Genomic DNA, 18,936 nt, shown 5'->3' on the forward strand with positions numbered 1-18,936 from the left:
AAAAATTGACATTCAAGCGGGGGCACGGTTCAGTTTCTACATGATTTATAAAGCAAAAGTTACCTGTATGCATATTACAAAAAGGTTATATTTTACTGTGTGACTCATTAAAGAGGATGTCCTTCCTTTATTACGAGTTGGACTGGAACATAAGCCATAATAACTTAATAGCTGCTCTCATTATTGTTTGGAAATGTCAAGCAATAACAAGTTCTAATGTTTATAGCAGCCATATTACAGACAATTTCACTCGTCTGGGAGACATTAGTGGGAGTTATTATGGCAGTCACCTTCTTCGCAGTTCTCTCCCTTGTAGCCCGGGTTGCAGATACAAGTCCCCACGATGCAGGTCCCGTGGCCACTGCATGTGATGTCAATGCACTGGTTGGTGGGAACGTCACACTCAGAGCCCTTCCAACCACTGTGGCACATACAGCGACCTTTAAGGTATTGACCATTCCCACTGCACAGCACTGGACAGGCAGCTGTGAAAAGAGCAGACAGCACACACGCGTTTGAATGGACTCTCCCAATCATAGCTTCAAAGGGTCTCTACGTATCACTTGGGTCAATGTGACAGTGGGGTCCCTACCATACTGTTAAATGTGCATCTTTCGTAGTTGTGAATAGTAGAAAAGAAAAGTCCCATATAAAAGCTTGGAATATGAGTTGTCTAGAGTGCAAAAAACATATTATACACAAGGACAATTATACAAACACTTAAAAGACAATATAAATGATTGATAGGAGGCTTGCGAAGTTTTCGTTCAGTCAAAATTGCGGCTAAAAATAATCAATAAAAAAAATAAAAAAAAAAGTTCAGCCGATGAATAAACACAGAAAAACAAGGATGGAAATCATTTTGACCAAATATAATCTTTTGAGTCTTGAACATTTCAGTCTATTTTCCAATATGTGCCTGCTGTTCAAAATGATTGGCACTTGTATGTTTAAAGGATTTTGTAGGTTTTTGAGCAGAAAACTCTGTACGATCTACAAGAATTTCATCACTGTATCACCACCTTTTCATCACTCTGCTTTTTGTACACAGTCCCCTTTTAAAATAAATACATGAAATAAATAAATACAAATAAAGAGATTTTTGACATTATGAATCTTACTTAATAATTCATTTAAGTATAATGTTTCTTACAACAGTCTTTTTCTATTTGCCAATACCATGGAACAATGACATTGTTGGTGTTTTTTTGATAAATAAGACATAGTAATAGTAAAGTGACTCACCTCTCCCACAGTCAGGCCCTTTGAATCCTAAAAAGCAGTGGCAGGTTCCAGCTACACAGTCGCCATTCCCAAAGCAGTTACTTGGACAGTCGTCAATAGATTCTGCAAAAGGATAAAAAGACATTAATGAGTAATGCAGTCTGCTAAACAAGTGGCCTCCCACACAGTTTTCTGATTCCTATTCCTATTGGCATTGGTAAGAACATGAGCCAATCCTGTTTTTCCTCTACAACACATTAATACGGTTTCTATTTAATGTAATCTAAAATGGTAACAATTTCAATAACATAAAAACAGACTCCAGAAAGAGATAAGAGTGAATATGATAACGCTTATGTGTGCATGGACTTCCCTATTTAATGTCCAACATCTAATAATTATTTTCTCTACAACTTGGCTTCAACAATACAACAGCTGTGCCAAGATTTACTGTGTCACAATACTAACATGTATTTATTCTGCTACTAAGGAAAAGGATTTAATTCAACACCATAATGATAATTTAAAAAAAAAAATAGGCTGTTAACTCTACTAATAAAATGTACTTTATTTTATCATGGGGTCTTATTCTAGTTCTGAGCAACTAGAGTACTTTTTTGTGGAAACCTGCTCAAAGGCAAAACACATGTGATCAGCATTGTACTCACCATTATTTACTCAATTTGTCATTGCAATTAAGTAAGATTAATTGGAAAAATAAATATATCAACAAGCAAATTATGTTGGTAGTGTCCACAGATTGTTTAGGGTTCTCAGTAGTAGATATGTAGAACATGACACTGAGTAATTAAAACCTGAAATTGTGCCGAAAAATATAAAATCTTGTCCAGTGCCTTGAGGCTACTACGCTCTGAGGCAAAACTTAGTGAACAAAGAAGCTCCTGTGCTCCGCAAAGGGCTAGAAACGTGAGCCTATGTGTACTCTGGACATCAGCATCAGCATTATGGTCCTGTTGTGATGGTTTTCAACATGTAGGAGCGCTGGGCTGTTTGGCTCAAAGCCAGAGCGGCCATAGACGTTGTGGTGTGTGAGAATATAAGGCATTAAAATTCCTCTCGGTGGAGACATAATGGATGAAAAAGAGCAGGTATGAAAGTCAAAGCTTATGTATGTAGTCTTACTCTGGACACTAGTTTATTTTTAGTATAGTAAAACCTGAAAGAACCCACTGTTTCAAACGCCATACAATTCATCAAATTAACTGAGATGATCTTTTCTATGAAGTCTAGATTCTGAAAGCTGACACGCTCGGTAGTGTGTGATCTTCAATGTCTATTGCTTGTGTTTCCTCTGAGAGCAGGAAAGGGAGGCCATGAATATCTCTTAGCCACATACTCGACATAGGGCAACACATAAATCATGGATTCTACCAAGCTTCATTGAAATTCATTACCCTTCATATCAGGGGAGCTAACTATTGCGCAAGTCTCTCTACTTGGTGAGGACAGAGGCACAGGCAGTGGGCATTTTTAATCAGTGCCTTGGTGTGCTCTCTGAGGATGCTCAGTACCTATGAATGATGGCTGTTGTGTGAACGGAGAGTCCCACAGAATGAGGTCTGTTATAGAATAAGATGGTGCTCTTCACATAAAGCCATATCTGGGTTCAAGCATGTCTGGCTCATGGAAGCAGGGACAAATTGCTATACGGTCCAGAGAAATGTCACACACACAATGTAATATACACCAATGGAGCTACAAGAAATGAGGTTGGCAATACTACAATGCATGCAAGGCCACTTTTGGTCAGAGCACGTTCGGTGTAAAAGGCCCACAAATCTGGAATAGTATACCTGCCCAGCTGTAAACCCTCACAGATCATAACCAATGTAACTGCAAAGTGAAGCGGTGGCTGAAATCAAATCAAGCCTGTGAACACTAAAGCCATTGTAAATGTGTAATTTTGTAAATATGTCCTACGATGCAACATGTTGTATGTATAATATATTATATTATAGCTTTTGTCCGTTTTATTGTCAGTGACCAGGTCTGCAACATGGCATCGGTTACTATTTTAAATGTGGCTTTTAAATTAAAGGTGGAATGGACGAATTTTTTCAGCAAATTTTTTATCATATTTCCTCGTGGCGTGGATAAATCATTTGTCCTGCCACGTATCAATCATAAAACCCACCTATCGCTCACCTGCAGCCGCGTCAGGCTCGTCCCCACGTTTCCGCGTGCCTAAGCACATGGATCTATCATAATATAGTTCCCTCAGTGTACGGGGCAAAATGAAGACGGAGAAAGACAGTTCGAGCTGACGCAGAAGTGGACAGAAATCTACGGGAGACGAGAGATGTGATGCGCTCCGTTGTGCTAATAAACAAACGCACGTGTGTGTTGTATCAGTCCGCACGGGGGAATGGCATGAGCACTTCCGCCTGCGTTCTCAAATCGCCGAAAAATCGTCCATACCGCCTTTAACTAATAAATAAATACAATTTTGTGACAACTTAAAAATAAGAGCAATCTATATGTGTAGAAATGAATGTATTACATTGTCTTATGGTGGCCAATATGGAAATCCCCCACATGAGCACGGTATATACCGCTATATCTGAAGGTCAGTGCTGTCTCTCCATGGCTCAATAAAATTCAGGGAGTAGGTGAGATTCAATTTCTGCTGAAGGGCACTTAACCGATGACCCATTTTGGAAAGGGCCCCAGTGCCTCCCTCTGAGCTGCCGTGGACAGATCAACACTGATACAAATGCACAGAGGCAGAATGCTCTGACTAAAACTGTCCAGCCTGATCCAGCCCCCACACAGCACTTTATCTTCAAGTGTTTCAAACCACATGAGGTCTCCATCCACACCTAGTAGGAAGTATGCTCACGTAAACAGGCTGGCCACACTCCCTCTCCTCGTGTCATATTGTATATTAGGAATTAAATTACAGCAGTTGTTGGCACAGCAGGGGCCATAGGGCATCTCCTGTCTGTCTCCTCTCGGTGTAGCGCTGGTGTTGAGGACAGCTCCTCATCGATCTGCTGCCTGGCACAGCCCTGTCACAGATGGACACTGGCCCAGGAGCTTTTAATTAAAGAGCATGTGAGAACAGCTCCCAGCTGCCATCCCTGCGAAAGCCGACACCTCAGGCCCTCTCACACCTTGTGTGATACAGCGGCGCTAATCAAAGACGTTTATGAGAGAACAAAGAGGAGTGTACAAAATGAAATGACGTTCATTAAGAAGGACACAAGTTAGAAACAGAGACATATGCCTCACTGGCATTTGTCAGGGACAAGAACTTTGATATATGGAAAACAGATGGAAATTGGAACAAACCGTGATCAAAAATGGCACTAGCAGGAGGGTACAATCATCCTTTGAATTGTATGCAAATGGCTCCCAGAAGCTGGACCCCTGATTTGCTCAGAAGACACTCAGGCTAATGAGGATATTATGATCTTTCAATGCCCTACTCAGGGGCATGGCAGGATAGCACTGATGTCCTGATTTTTTTGTAATATTCAACTTCACCTTGATTAACCCACTCTTTTCTCAGCTATTGAAATCTGCCCAAAACTGGGTCTGACTAATGTTCTGGTCTGAACTGTTGCTATAAAATGCTGCTGCCTTCTATTACAGGGATTATGTGGATTACTATTATAGGTTTTGGCATCAGGTCACGCCCAGGGCACTCACCTATAGCAGTGGTGAGGAAGGAGACAGTCTCAGTTTCTTTTCCATCGTTGTAGATGGCCAAGTGCCAGATGCCTGTGTCCAAGTACTGGATAAAGCCTGTGTCATGAGTAGTAATGGGAACCAGACTCCACTGCAGGGCCACAGGGCCCTCCAGGCCATGGATGTCCTGGACCAGGAGCCGCCGCCCATCCAGCAGCTCCACAAAGTCAAACTGCAGACAGACAGACAGACAGTCAGTGTTACGGGCCTGGCAGATTGGACCGCAGACACACTATTAGGGCAATACACGAGACTTCGAGTGCTTTCAGCTCTCTTTATAGCCTGCATCATTTGGTCCGCATGAATAACTCATCATTCCAGAGGAGCTGGAGTAAGTCTTGGCACTTGGATCAACAAATCATTTCCTGCCTTACATATCCTATGCGGAAACTGAACGACTGTAAATCTGAACGAGTTTTCATTAACATAATGAATGAAACTGGGTTCTACCTGTGTGTGCGACGGAGGTAAGCCTCTTCTTCCGTAGATTCCGACTAAGGCATCTTTGCTTAAGGACACGTTGAACTTCAGGTACATGGGATGATCAATGAAGACCTGGGACCTCCAGAAGATACCAGGAGGAATCTGCTGTGCGACCTTGCGCCCCACGTCAATCTCACCCATATCTATATAGCTGTCATCTGGGAACAAGCTGTCCAATTTGCCTGCATTGCACGAAGAGTAAATCGGTCAAAGAAATCACACCATTAATCCAGCTTGTGCAAACCAGAGTGAGTGAGTCTGCTGAAGCATGATAGTCTAAACACATCACAGATATTCAATCACACCCCTGACAGGCAGAAGAAAAATATAATGAATGACCCCTGTGCTCACTGTCTCCAAATGTAGGTCGGCTGATGATAAAGTATAAAAAAATCAGTACAGTTATAATCTGGTCACAAATAACTGTTGTCAAACATGGTACTTGGTAAATTTGTTTAGTCAAGTTAACTTAAACGGAAAAAATGTAAAAAGCAATTGTAAAGCAATCATAGCATTTATTTATTTTATAGTTATGGGCTCCAGCAAATCAAGCAGAAATGTGTGCGTTGATTAAAATTAGGTTTTCAACCAGATGCTACAAAATTACTTATTGTGCTGTGCCCCTTGTGGTAAGCTTTAAAAGTCAGTAACACTTGAAAAATATCATTCATGGGATCAATATAATATATATTACATTAGACTCAGTGGAAATAGTAACATCTGCTGGCCCATGTAGATGAGCTAATTTCGGTCAAGATGGCTGCAAAAGCGCCATAGCAACTCTCCCCAGGACATAGTGACAGACATAGCTTTAGGTTAAATGTGGCGAGGCAGATGGCAGCCTTCACCAGAGTCCATCATCAGACTTTATCAGTGGAGACAAGATCGGCCTTGGATAATACAGTTTGGATTCATGCATAGTAAGTCAACGTATGCTACATGTTATTGGATTACCTTTTTAAAATCACAAAAGCAGAATTCTGAGATAATAAGCATACCGGTAATCATTTAGAGGTTGTGTGAGTGTTTTAATATTTTAGATAAATCAGGGTTGCTTTTGACACGACAGCACGAGGAATACTTATTTAGAAATCCGCGGCTATTGATTTTCTATCAGCTGTAGCAGACGGCCATGGGTGCACTAAGCTCAGCCGTATTCATGCTTGTTGTTAGCTAAACACACTTTGGGCTGTCTGGTAAATGGAAAAGACAACTCCTGAATTCATCTATATGGTAATACTTCCATTTTCTACCTTTTGTAGTGTGCCAGTGGCAAATCACAAGGCTAAATCGGAGCAAATTTGTGCACGAATAGGGCACGGCAAACTTTCCCGGAGGGTACCGAGGGGGAAGCTGGCAGGAGCAGGCGGCTCGAGCTCTGAGATGAAAGGCTCACATCGGTTTCTGAAGGGGACAGAGGGGCTAATCCGCCTGCAGCCCCGGGATACTCAGTCCCCTAAGCCTTCCCATTTTCTCCCTCCAGGAACAAATAACACTTTCCCACTTACAACAACTTTTATGGGATTACAATGTAGATCTGTGTGTGTACAGTGTGCGGACTACCAAACATCAAACTCACACACAATAGAAACACGATGCGCACTTGAGCACTTAAAATGTCATCGGCGAAGTAAAGATTAGAGAAACATTTTGTACTCTTGGCCTGACATTCATTCGCTTAACTCGGAAAAACAAGAGCACACTTTCATCAGTAATCCAATACTTACTGTCATCTTTTCCTTTGATTTCCAGGCCTGTGTTGCCCTGCGGTGAGAGGCTCAGGTCTGTGGGAAAGGGTAGGCCACTGGTATTGTCTTCTGAAAGCTGGTAAAACTGTCTCTGCGTTGGCTGTAGGTGCCAGTTCAACCCAAAAAGGTGCATGGCTAAAAGAACAACACAAAAGGGGAACCAACACAATTAGTCAGGGGGTAGAATCAAAATGTAAATTCAACACTATCAATCTAAAATGATCTATAAACAGTGTGTGAATTTTTAAAATCAAAAGTTAAAGGTGTCAGTGAAGTTGTTGCAGAACAGTAGCAAATTCTAAACACAGTACATTGAATAACAGGATGTTTATTTTGTTTATCTATCGAGCTGATGTTAACATGCACAGATCACTCCGAATACACTCTGTGAATACACTCTGTGAGTTTGTTTGTCTTGTTTCCGGGGAGACTACTCCTCTTCCAGTTTAAATGCAGGTCAAAAAGACGAGTAGTTGCGGATGGGGTGCTAAGAGACGTTCAGGGGCGTCTAGTATTTAGCATCACCGATCTAAAATGAGTATGTAACTATCCAAACCCATGTCTTTTTGCCTGCAGTTGAATGCCTCTGTTGGCATGATCGGAGTGTCCATGTAAATGTAGTGACGATGACCTTTTAGTAAGTAATCAGTCCTTTTTAGTAGTGGTATTATACATACGGTTGTCTCACTTATGACTAGCCAACTTTACAAAGAGGCCAGCTGTAAGATGGCCAAACAGGAAACCAAAGAACAATGCTTAGTTTAATGGTTAATGACACTTTTTGAAAGTGCTGAGTTGTGCGATCTGGTGATGAATGTGATGCTGACCCCAGAGGACAACATCTGTCACAACACAGTGGCAAGGTCTATCCCTGGTGCCTCGTCATTCCTCCAGCCCCATTACCTTACCAGTCCCGTGCAAAACTAGAGGACAAAGGGGAGACACATTACCAGGGAGACACCATAGGGCGGTTTCAATGTGAACACCGTGGCTGATACGTGCTGATATTTTACAAGGTCGACAAAAGAAATGTCCTCTGGAACAATTGCAATGGTGTGTGCGCCGCAGGAGGAGGGGCCGGCCATGACAGATCACCAATAAGAGAATGGACAAGACGAGCTTAGCAAGGCAAAAGCCACCTTCGAAGTCAACAGTCAGCAGAAAAGCCCCAGAAACTCAATAGAGCTATTTTATTGGTTTGTTGCTTCTCTTAGCTACTCAAATAAACACCAACAACGCAATTCAATTAGGATTGGTAAGAAGCCAGGTGAGAGATTCAAATGTTTCACTGTAGCAATGCTTGTGGTTGTTAAAAAGTACTTTGAGCGAGTTTAGGGAAAAAACTGTTGAAAAGTTAACTTGATCTTTTGCTAAAACAGCTGTTAAGTTTTACAAAATCATATAGTGCACAGAGAAGTGACTACTGACTCTGACAAATGAGATTCCTGGATTCATCTGAGTGAAGGATATTTTTAGGTTCTATAAAAGTTAGACATTCGGGCCATTAATTCAGTTGGCCAGCAGAGTGGGAAAAAATATATATTATTTCTAGTGTATTAAATGTTCCCTTCAGTTTAAATGATTAAGGCTCAATATATTTCTTTAAATTGCACACAAATCTTAATACATTTTCAAGCTGTCATTTTAAACTACCTCAATTAACCATTTGAAATGTGCTTAATTAATATAAAAATCAAAATTGAGACATTAATGTGCTGCGCTGAGCCGAGGCCATCATGATAAATCTCTACTTTAAATTCAACACGGATCCTTCAAGTATGCAGTGTTCTTACCAAGGCCCAGTTATGGGCTCTAAATTGGCTGAATATGCCACATGAATAAGACAAGTAGCGGATCAAACTGGAGCTGGATACTAGGACACACAAAAAGCAAAGCAGTGGTTGTTCAATTTGCATCGTCTTTGTATTCTGGGTTAGACTTTTGAAAGGCATAGATAAGCAACAACTTCATCATCAGAAAAATGTCTGTCCAGTCCCCTTGGATGTCATTATGTCTATGACGCATCGTGTGGGGGAGATAAATGGCTTTGTTTGTCATTTCGTAAGTTACAGAAGCCATTATCTATGATTTGTGTTGGAAAATGGACTGGCTAAATGGAAAGCAGTCAGTAGATGTTTCTGGCAGGACCACTGCAAAGTCACCAGGCGGGTGTCATTCCAAGTGTCCTATAATCACGCCTTTGTGCGCCCTGTTCTTCATCCCGTCCACCCCTCAAGCCTCTAATGGAAAAATGTTAGAGAGCCCACTCCATCCTTTCCCCATAGACATACTCAAGCCCCTTCTTGGTAAATGTGATACGCAGAACACTGGACCCGAGCCAAGTCAACAGCCTTGCTATTTGCTTGTTTTCTTGCGCCTCAAAAATACAAACAGTTGCAATGACACAACTGGAATTGGCAAAAAATTTAGACAGCTAGTAGGAATAACAAGGTAGCCCTAATGAGATGGCCACTGGCAGAGACAAGCTGTGTCTGAGTTCCACTGATGGCACTGACCTGTCAAGGCTAGAGCACTTGCAACCACTGCCCATTTTGTCTATGAGCGTATGTTATGCCCTCCTTTCGTTAGACTCTTGGCAGGAAGTTGGGTCACGCTATGTGCCAATTAGGGAACAGAGGTAGAGTAGAAGAAGTCTTTTTCTCAGAGAGCCCTGCTTATGGCTGTGGGTCACTTGCCAGCATTCCTGTGCTTCCATCCTGAGATGTTGAGAGCACTTTTTCACTAATCCACACTTGAAGGGTAACTGTAATGAATCTCTTTAAAAAAAAAAAGTAACCATCTAAAAAAGCATTAAATTACACGGTGTTTCCAAAAACAGTAGGACATGACCTAAAATTGCTAACCTCGGTCAATTAATCTCTTAGCAAACACTTTGAAAGAAGTGTTAGATGCAGCAACTATCCGTTGATCATTCCTCACTTAACTACATCCACTCTCTTTCTGTAACACTCCATAGCATAAATCACCTCTTACAGCAATATTATGTAGAGGACCATTTTAATTTGCACTCTCCTGGAAAATTGCCCAGCTCTCCAACAAAACAGCATCACTCACGGGTTGACTGGAATATCAAATGGGCCATGTTCTTCATCTGCATCTGAACATTTGTTCACCTTGTCTCTCTCTTTTTTTTTAATATATATATTTAGTTTGAAAACTGAAAGACAAGAAAATCACACTGCAGAGCAGACAAATGTGATCATTTAGTAAGAGGGGGTATTTGTATTGTGTGGGTTTGACATTGTATTTTCACCAACATCAATCGAATGTCTAATTCATGTTTTCGTTAAAGAGATATTTGACAGAGAAAATACCCTCAAACTAAAATGTCAATACCTTTCTAACATTTTTAACCTTATTTAATCATTTTGGTGACTCACATCTCAGAAAATAATCTAGAAACAGGCCATTTTATGACTACTACTAATACATTCTACTGAGCTGCAAATCACATCAGCGACACCCACTGACTGAAACGTTAAAGAAAAATGTGTAGGTATAAACAATTAAGGAGTAAACTTGTATTTCTTTTACAGCTCCAGAGCTCAATTGAGCATTTTTTTAAGAACAACTGATAAAAAAGTAAAACAAATAAAAAAAAACAGGTTTATCAACTCTTGCCTACTAAAACAATACAAAAAAACGGTGACAAAATACAGCCACACCACCAACATCTGTCAGGAACTGTAATTGGGTTCATTAGACATCTCACCCGGAGTCACCAATTATAGACCTCAATAATTAATAGCACTTGGAATTAGATATATTTTCTCATCAGCGTTTAATTAAATATGGTCCTTGTTCCTGATTGGAAGCCCTGATCTGGGTGAGGGTTGGTCTCCAGCATGTTTGCTCCTGGCGCACTGGACAATGTTCTGAGAATTACAGTGGAGTAATTGCTGGGGTTGATGAAGTGTCATCAAGCGGCTGGGGCCCGCTGAATATTGACCTGGTCACAAAGAGGTTCACAACACACACTTCATATCTCATCCACCAAAACTCAGCAGTCAGTATAGTACGCTATTACTGCATCAAAAATTAATCACAATCACATTAAATGGTCACAATTTGTAAATCGTAAAGGCTGGAATTGTTTAAATAATATAATGTATCTATAAAACAACACAATATCACATCTTATTATGAAAAAACCCCGAAAAAAAAAAAAACAATTTGTGAACAACATTTCACTATTTTAAAACTGCAGAGCTCTTGCTTCCAAATCTGATGTAAACCACAGACCATATTTGCAGATTTCTCAGATAAACAAGATGCTACATTATCAAATTTGACTGTCATCTCCGGGGAAATGACAGCAGTCAAAAAGAGCAGGACTAATTTAATGGCATTGCAGACCAGATATCACGGCCCATAATCGCTGGCCAGCTGGGACCTGGCTCTGCTGCATAGGATATCTTATATCAGGAAAAAAAAATTGAATATTCTGCATGTGGAGCCTCTCTTGTGTGATGGCTGATGTCTTTTTAATTCATTCCATATCCGACCTATTCACAGGAGCAAGAAAGTGGCATACCCATCTGCAGATTCACTCAACCCAATCTAAGAATGATAATGTTATTTCAGATGAGGTGTGTAGGCGAGGAGTCAATCTATGAATCCTTGTATAGAAAACAGACGGTCCGATGTGGAATTTTTTTATGCCGAAACGATGTTTGATATTTGTCTTGCTGCTGTGGCCGGTTTTACTTGCCAATACCATTATTAACATTTTAAAATACATAGCCAGGCGCACAAATGCATGTCAAGTTATAGTAAAGGTAACAAAATGCACTTTTCCCTTTTGTGAAAATGTATCTGGGATTTAAAGACATTCGTTGTATGATTGTGAGTCATATTTTACCCAATTTGACTTCTATTTCCAGTTTCAGTTTCTCAGTAATTTGCTGCACTGGGACACACATGAGCACACAACCCAAAGACTGGGGCAGGATGAAAAAAGAAACACTAATATCAACCCTATTTTCAATAACTGATGGATATTAATATCTGGGGAACCCCACCGATATCATGATACCAATAATGGGACTCAACAGTCGCCCAAACCCTAATTAAAATAGCGGCGGACACAGCATTTGACAGGCGATCCTAATATGGGGATATTGGGAGCAGATGGATTGGGAGGAGAGTGTATTAGCTCTGAGTGGACTTACCAATAAAATAGGCCAACAGGAACAGCAGAGTGACTGAGATGAGGATGGCACTGAGAGCGGCACATTTCCAGTTGCAGTGCTTGTAGGGCTTTTTCAGGCTGAAGGCAGGCCGTGAGAACGTGTTTCTGGGAAGGGGTCGAGGGGGAGGCGAGTACACGGTGTTTGAGGTCAAAGGGTATCCCGGGGATGTTGTGCAATACATTGGTGATGTTCCACCTGGCTTGAACAGGAAGTGCCTGGGAAAAAAAAGCAGGCACTGGTCAATTTCATATGAGTAATAATGAAAAATACACCCGCAGTGAAGTCCCTTGCACTAGAATTCTGTAACGGAGTGTAACATGTTCTAGTGGAGTTTCCGAATGGGTTCAATTATAAGGGATTAGACTGAGCGCAATCATTTCAGTAGAACTAGCAGATGAGCTACTATGTTTCCACTGCAATAGACTGATACGATTGCTTAGAACAAAATCGTTTAATTCTTTACATTTCTTTATAAAGTCCTTCTGTCTATAGCATTATATTATTAATTATGCATGCTATCTTTTCCCCATACAGTGCAGTTTACCGATAGCAAAAATGTGAAAGTAATCTTGAATAGGACGACTGTAGGGGTATATCAGCTGCATTATTTAACAGTGCATTGTGGGCTTTCTTAGACCATACAGCGATCAATATTAAATCTGCATCGGAAGAGCTGCGGGCCCAGATGACTGTTGTTTATGTATTCATGCCAACATGGTTAGCCGTGGTAACTGTATGTCAGCTCCAAGGCCGTCCCTGGAAGATATACAGGCTGCGGTGGCGTGGTTTAGAGGCTTATTCGCCCTTGAAAACACGGCGGGCTATCCCATAAAGCGGGTAGCGCTGTAGAGCCATATGATCAGCTTGTTACGGTCAGAACAGCTGCACTGACTTACAAGGGAACGGGGACATGAAGGTGGTGTCGTGTAAAGGGTTTGCAATGCTTCTGAAAAATAATTTGCATCAGTATGTACATAGGTGTCTGACACATATTAATACAATAACTGCATATGGTGAGGTTAACAAGAAAGAAAAAAAAAACATCTAATGAGAAATGGCATTCTATTAGTTGGATGAAATAAAAGGAACAAAAGATTAAACGACACAGTGAAAGCATGTGATTATATCGGCCGAATGAAGGCAAAACATAAAGCGGACGCCGTTACTACGTTCATGGCAAAGCAGTTTTGACATGAAAGAGAGCCAGAAAGCAAACATGCAACATACCCGTCACTGTACGGGGCATCGTGGCGAGCCGATGCCAGAATGTCCATCTCAATCAGGTTGTCCTGTAAACTCTCTAGGAATGACTGCTTTGCTATGTTTCTACACACAAGTGGAAAGATGGATATGAAGCGTGAGACGTGCGTGGGGGGGGGGGAAAACACAAATAGGCCATTACAGTTTGTGATCACAAAGCAACATCGACAACGGGAGGTGACAAATGGCGTTTGAGACGTGGAGTGTGCGACAAAGAAACCAAGGGCCTTATGGAACTACTGCTACTAAAAGAACAAAAAAAGAAAACGCTAGGTCTGGTCTGAGCCTCCCCAGTGCAGCGCCGTACCTTGTTTTGTACGAGCCCTGCCCTTCTCTGCAACCGTCCTGCTCTTCTCTAATAAACATTAGAGTGTTCTGGCTCCTTTAGGTTTGTGATTGAAAGAAAAAAATATGCATCACTTCAAGTAGAAACATCAAATTTATCTAAATACTTTACAAAATGTTGTACTTGCACATAATACACTGTTTGTACTACTGTTTTTTTACTTCATGGATAAAACCACCTCAAAACAAAATTTCTATCCAATTTTCAGGCCAGGGCACACTCCTCATTTCTCCTCTAATAGACCCCTGTGAGAGAGCGCTGTTCCATAAGGAAACACGGCGGCAATGTAATGGAGAAATGAACTGTCCACATGCAGGCATGGGCAGCTGAACAGCAACAGTAGAACAAGAGAAAAGCCTGGTTTTGATCCTTGCTCCTTCGAGGCAAGAGTCTAAGTCTGCGCACAGTCCCTAAAGCTTGTGTTGTGTGAAAGAATGCAACTTTTAATGAAGAGAGAGCTGCCTGGCAGACGCTCAGAAGAAAATGGCAAGGCCGGTTTGAGCCAACCAACTTCTGGCGTGTCTCCAGACATTAAACTGAAAATATGCGAATAACCACTGCAAAATCATGTCAGTTTCATTTCCCAGGAGTGATGAGCTCCTTTGCAACCCCCGAAACTAAATGAAAGTGACGTTGACTATTTTCCGGCTCTGTCTGAATACTAATACTCTGTACTTTCAGTTTCAGTACAGATTATCCAGCAGCCGGTGCTTTTTGGAGGCCACAGGTTGTAAGGCCTACACGTGTGGTTACTGCGGCTCAATGCCTGTTGCAGATTCATTCTCCTCACCATCTGTTTCTGTACCTGAGGGAATACCTGCGCCGGATTAATTTTGGAGCTTCATGACGCATAATCATTCATTATAGCACTAACTGTCCTTCTACACACCTCGCTGATGCTTATTTTCCTGTTGAGTGAACTGCTTCACAACCCCTGGACTTCAGTGCGCATTTCTGTCACCAGCTACTGTTTTACTACCTTAAATGCTACATTTTATATCAAAAAATAGCTGATGAATAAAGAGAATAGAGCACTAAGCCTGCCAGAGCCTGGAGTAATTCGGTGAAAAACCTAACCTGAATATAGTTACTTATCTGTTCACAGTCTTCTCACTTTTTGAACTGAAGTTATTCGAGCAAGAGCCAATAAGCAGCACTTTTCTCTTGTTTGCCAGAAGTCATGTTCATCACAAATGTAGGCCTTTGCCTCTCGCATTTCCTGTTTTATTGCTTTGCTTCTTGTTAACACGGCTGTAATTTCATCCAGAGCGGGGTACATAAAAGACATTGGATGGCACAAGCTCGGCCGACATTACATTACACACAGTCTCAGTGTAGGATGAGGAACCGGTACCTTGTTTCTAGTGGGATGTTGCTGTTGAGGAGCCAGTTGTCTTGTGCGCTGCCCGATTCCTGCCCACTGGCCGGCCCCTCGGGTGGGATGGAGCTGTCGGTGGGGGCGGGGCTGGGGTTGCTCCTGGGGGTGTAGTTTCCCCTATTTAAGGAGTTAATGGAGGGCGCATGGAGCTGGTGATTGGGTGAGTGGGAGTGGGACAGCGGCAGAGGAGGCGTCCGCAGCCGGGAGTGGTTTTGGAAGGCAGCGTCTGGAAGAGGAAAGGAACACATTATTTGTCGTGTGAAGCTTTGATTATTTGTTACTTTGGGGGAAAAAACATGAAAGCAAATTTAAGTTTTAGCAATTAAGCTCTTGCTATAGTTAAACTGTTCTCATTTGAAGATAATTACTCAAAGTTGTACCAGAAGCTCGGCAATTAGAAGTAAAACAAAAGTCCAGTAAAGCACTGCGTGTACCATTTCCATTAAGAACAAGCCTCATTATTTCTGTAATCTTGTCTCCATTTGAATGCGCTGTCTGCCACCCACAAAGACCACTGACCATTTATTCAGACCACATCATGACCTGAGTCCATGAATGTCAGTCTGTCCAAACCACAAAACAAAGAGCTCAATGATTTTGGAGGATTTCAGCTCTAATTTCCCCTCCGTCAATTGAGGAGTGTTTGTATCCAAATCAAGGGAGTGGGGTTACCAGTTACTTCACAAGCTGCTAATGGGTTATTACTTTAGTTTATTTCAAAATAGGAAGGATACTTTTTTCATAAAATATGGCTTTCAGGGACACAGCAGAGCAGGATCATGAAAAATAGCTAAATATCATCAGAAGACTTGAATCACAATGTGACTACCGGTTTTATGCGAGTCATTTGATCCGATTGCCTCACGAGAGTTACGGCCAGCGCCTTTCACAAACTTGTATCCATTTGGTTCCACATGTGGCGAGCCATTCATCAATCAATGAACTCGTGGATTTACGCTGAGCGAGGGCAAGGCCGCTTCGTACCGCAGTAAGCCTCCTTTATTTCACACATATCCACTAGGCTAAATTGCCAATTTACGGCCACAAGTGGGGGGACACAAACACACAGAAAAGCTTATTTTTTATAATCAGCTCCTTCATTAAAGCAATACCTACTCGCACAAATCAGCCGGCTCGCGGTCAATTGAGGGTTTTAAAATGTCCACAAAGTCGCCTGAGAAACATGCGACAATCACATTAGCAATACAGAGTTGTTTAGGCACAAGGGTTATTTAGGGAAGCCTTGATATCTATTTAACTGAATAATAGATTTGCTTTGTGGAATTACATCAGCTCGAGTTCATAGCTGAGTGCTGACAAATGGCTCAGGGAAGACAAGACAACAGAAATCAAGAGCGGAGCATCTAATCCTTAAACACCTGCTGAAGGAGCTGTCTTCCCAGCCGCCCAAATCTCTGCTTGACAAGAGGAACACACTCACTTCACTATGTAGAGTTTCAGCCCATTAAAAAGACATAAAACAGTCCCTAATTCCAACCATGACCTGGCGCTGATCCTGCCTGTTCTGTTGCCAGTTTGAGCGCATAGCAAAGTTTATAGCTTTGGAGTAATTTTATACCCGGTTATTCCAGTTATTGGGAAATCTATCACGGAGGCCGGCACACAGACAGATGGCTCTGAACTCGGCATAAAGCTGGGCTGGTATTTATCGCAGACAATGTGAGAGAGCCACAGTCCCAGGGAACAATAGACTGGCGAAAGAAGAAGCCACACAGAGTATTTGATGACCTCCCTGCTGTTCACTAATATACCTGATCCCCACGGCCATTAATGAGGTTATGCTAATGCAACGCAGAGGCAGCACATGCAAATTTATCATAGGACAACTGAGTCAAGGATATCTAGCATTTATTTCAGCACAAGCCCTTTTTTTCCATTTTGTTTAATTTGGGGGTAATTCGTGTGAGGCAAATGTAATGCAATGAGAACGGCAGTGACTTGACAGGGTGTTTAGAGGAAGTACACGCCACGTTGCATAACACAAATAAGCTAGTGTACTGTGGAATAAGAGCGCATTAACGTTTTAAGTGGCGTAACATCCACCAAAAAAGTGTGCAGTTTAGCGCAGCTTTTATTTTTCATGTTTGTTTAATGCACTTGTACTTGAATGTTTTCTCCTAAAGCTGCACCAGATTTAGTCTTAAACTCATAAAAAACAAAACCTGTTCATTTTAAACCTTTTAAAGTTATTGCTCACTTTACTAATGCCTTTTGAGTGTCCCAATTATTTATGGCAATGTGTTTATAAGCGCGTTACAGAGATAGGTTTACCGCCACAATAAAGCAAACAAAAAATTCAGGGGCAAAACAGATATTACTGACAAAGAAAGAAACGCTACAGCCCATCAATCATCTACTCTCTTCACAAGCTTTAACATGATTTATTTCCAAAGTAATGTATGTATAAAAACTGTAGTCCACTGAATACTGCCCTGAACCGAGCACAAAATCCAACAAGAAGCACAACATCTTTTGAAAGAAAGCACAGTGTGAGATGACCCCCGCAGATGTGGCGATTCAGCAGCGATCATTCTACCGTCTAAAGGACAGAAAACAATATAAATGATTCTCTATTGACCTGCTTTGCACAAGGAAAACTGGGGAGAAAGGGAGATTCATTTGTTATCATTGGGACAGAGCGGGGAGGTTGCACTACAATGGCAAACTTTCAGAAGGCGAAAGATATCCATTAAGTCCGGGAATGTGAGTTCTTCATTTTTCTTTCTACTGACGCACACGCATTGGTTAAGGCCTCCTGATGCTTTTCCAGACAAGTAATTAAGGCAAATCCACTTCATTAGGTAGGACTTCACCCTCCGCCGTAATAGATACTGCAAATGTTTGTCTCACAGGGCTTCTTCTAATTGCTTGGAGACAAATGCTCAACCTTTAAGTTATACTATATAGATGTATATGTAATAGATTTTAAGGATGGAAAAAAATAAACATTCTAGCAATATATTTTGATTTGGACATGATGGTGGATTCACATTCTCTTTAACCTGACGATTGTTGACTTATGGTTTGCACAAATGCAGAATGAGGAATGGTCAAATCAATTGGTATTTGACACAAAAAAATGTAGGTTTCGAAATGGTTTTCTCCTAAACCCTGGACCTTTTCTGTAGCTCATTTATAGAATTCTTTTGAGCCAGGGCCAGATCAGTGCCAAGGGAAAAGGTGTTTTTCTGAGGATAAAATGGGCCGCAGTGATGGTCACACCTGATGAACTAAAGTGATATGACATGGCCCGGACACCCGTGTGAAGCACTGAGGTGTGAGCCACTCGATACAGAATTAATCAAAAGCCATCCTGTGTCAGATAAATCATTAAATCTTGCTTACTGCTGCAGCCCCTATGGCTAATCATAGGAGCAAAATTTCCAGTTGAGGAGCGTTTGTCTATAAAAATACAAATAGAATTTGTCATGAAGGCAGTGGAGCTGCACTGTCTCCCAGAAGGTGCTGTGTGCTGCTGCTGTTTCCTACACCATTAGAGCAGTCTGAAGGGAAGAGCCAGGCGGGAATACAGCCTGTCTGTCCAGGACTTAT

The 18,936-nt window shown here is 41.5% G+C and overlaps 1 protein-coding gene across 2 annotated transcripts in view; it reads right to left on the reverse strand.

Moving 5' to 3' along the window:
• The window catches only part of tenm4 (teneurin transmembrane protein 4), a 120,391-nt gene that overhangs the window by 48,604 nt on the left and 52,851 nt on the right, over positions 1–18,936 (reverse strand). For both annotated transcript variants that reach the window (XM_072453164.1, XM_072453172.1), the window contains 9 exons: positions 15,340–15,589; positions 13,947–14,021; positions 13,607–13,705; positions 12,359–12,594; positions 7,146–7,301; positions 5,386–5,600; positions 4,897–5,107; positions 1,246–1,347; positions 291–485 (listed from right to left, as the gene is read on the reverse strand). In XM_072453164.1, the coding sequence (XP_072309265.1) occupies positions 291–485; positions 1,246–1,347; positions 4,897–5,107; positions 5,386–5,600; positions 7,146–7,301; positions 12,359–12,594; positions 13,607–13,705; positions 13,947–14,021; positions 15,340–15,589 (1,539 nt within the window). The remainder of the gene's footprint in view (positions 1–290; positions 486–1,245; positions 1,348–4,896; positions 5,108–5,385; positions 5,601–7,145; positions 7,302–12,358; positions 12,595–13,606; positions 13,706–13,946; positions 14,022–15,339; positions 15,590–18,936) is intronic.

This window comes from Eucyclogobius newberryi, unplaced genomic scaffold (genome assembly GCF_026437365.1).
Source record: "Eucyclogobius newberryi isolate DKJ021-1_F unplaced genomic scaffold, fEucNew1.0.hap1 SCAF_10, whole genome shotgun sequence".
Lineage (NCBI taxonomy): Eukaryota > Metazoa > Chordata > Actinopteri > Gobiiformes > Gobiidae > Eucyclogobius > Eucyclogobius newberryi.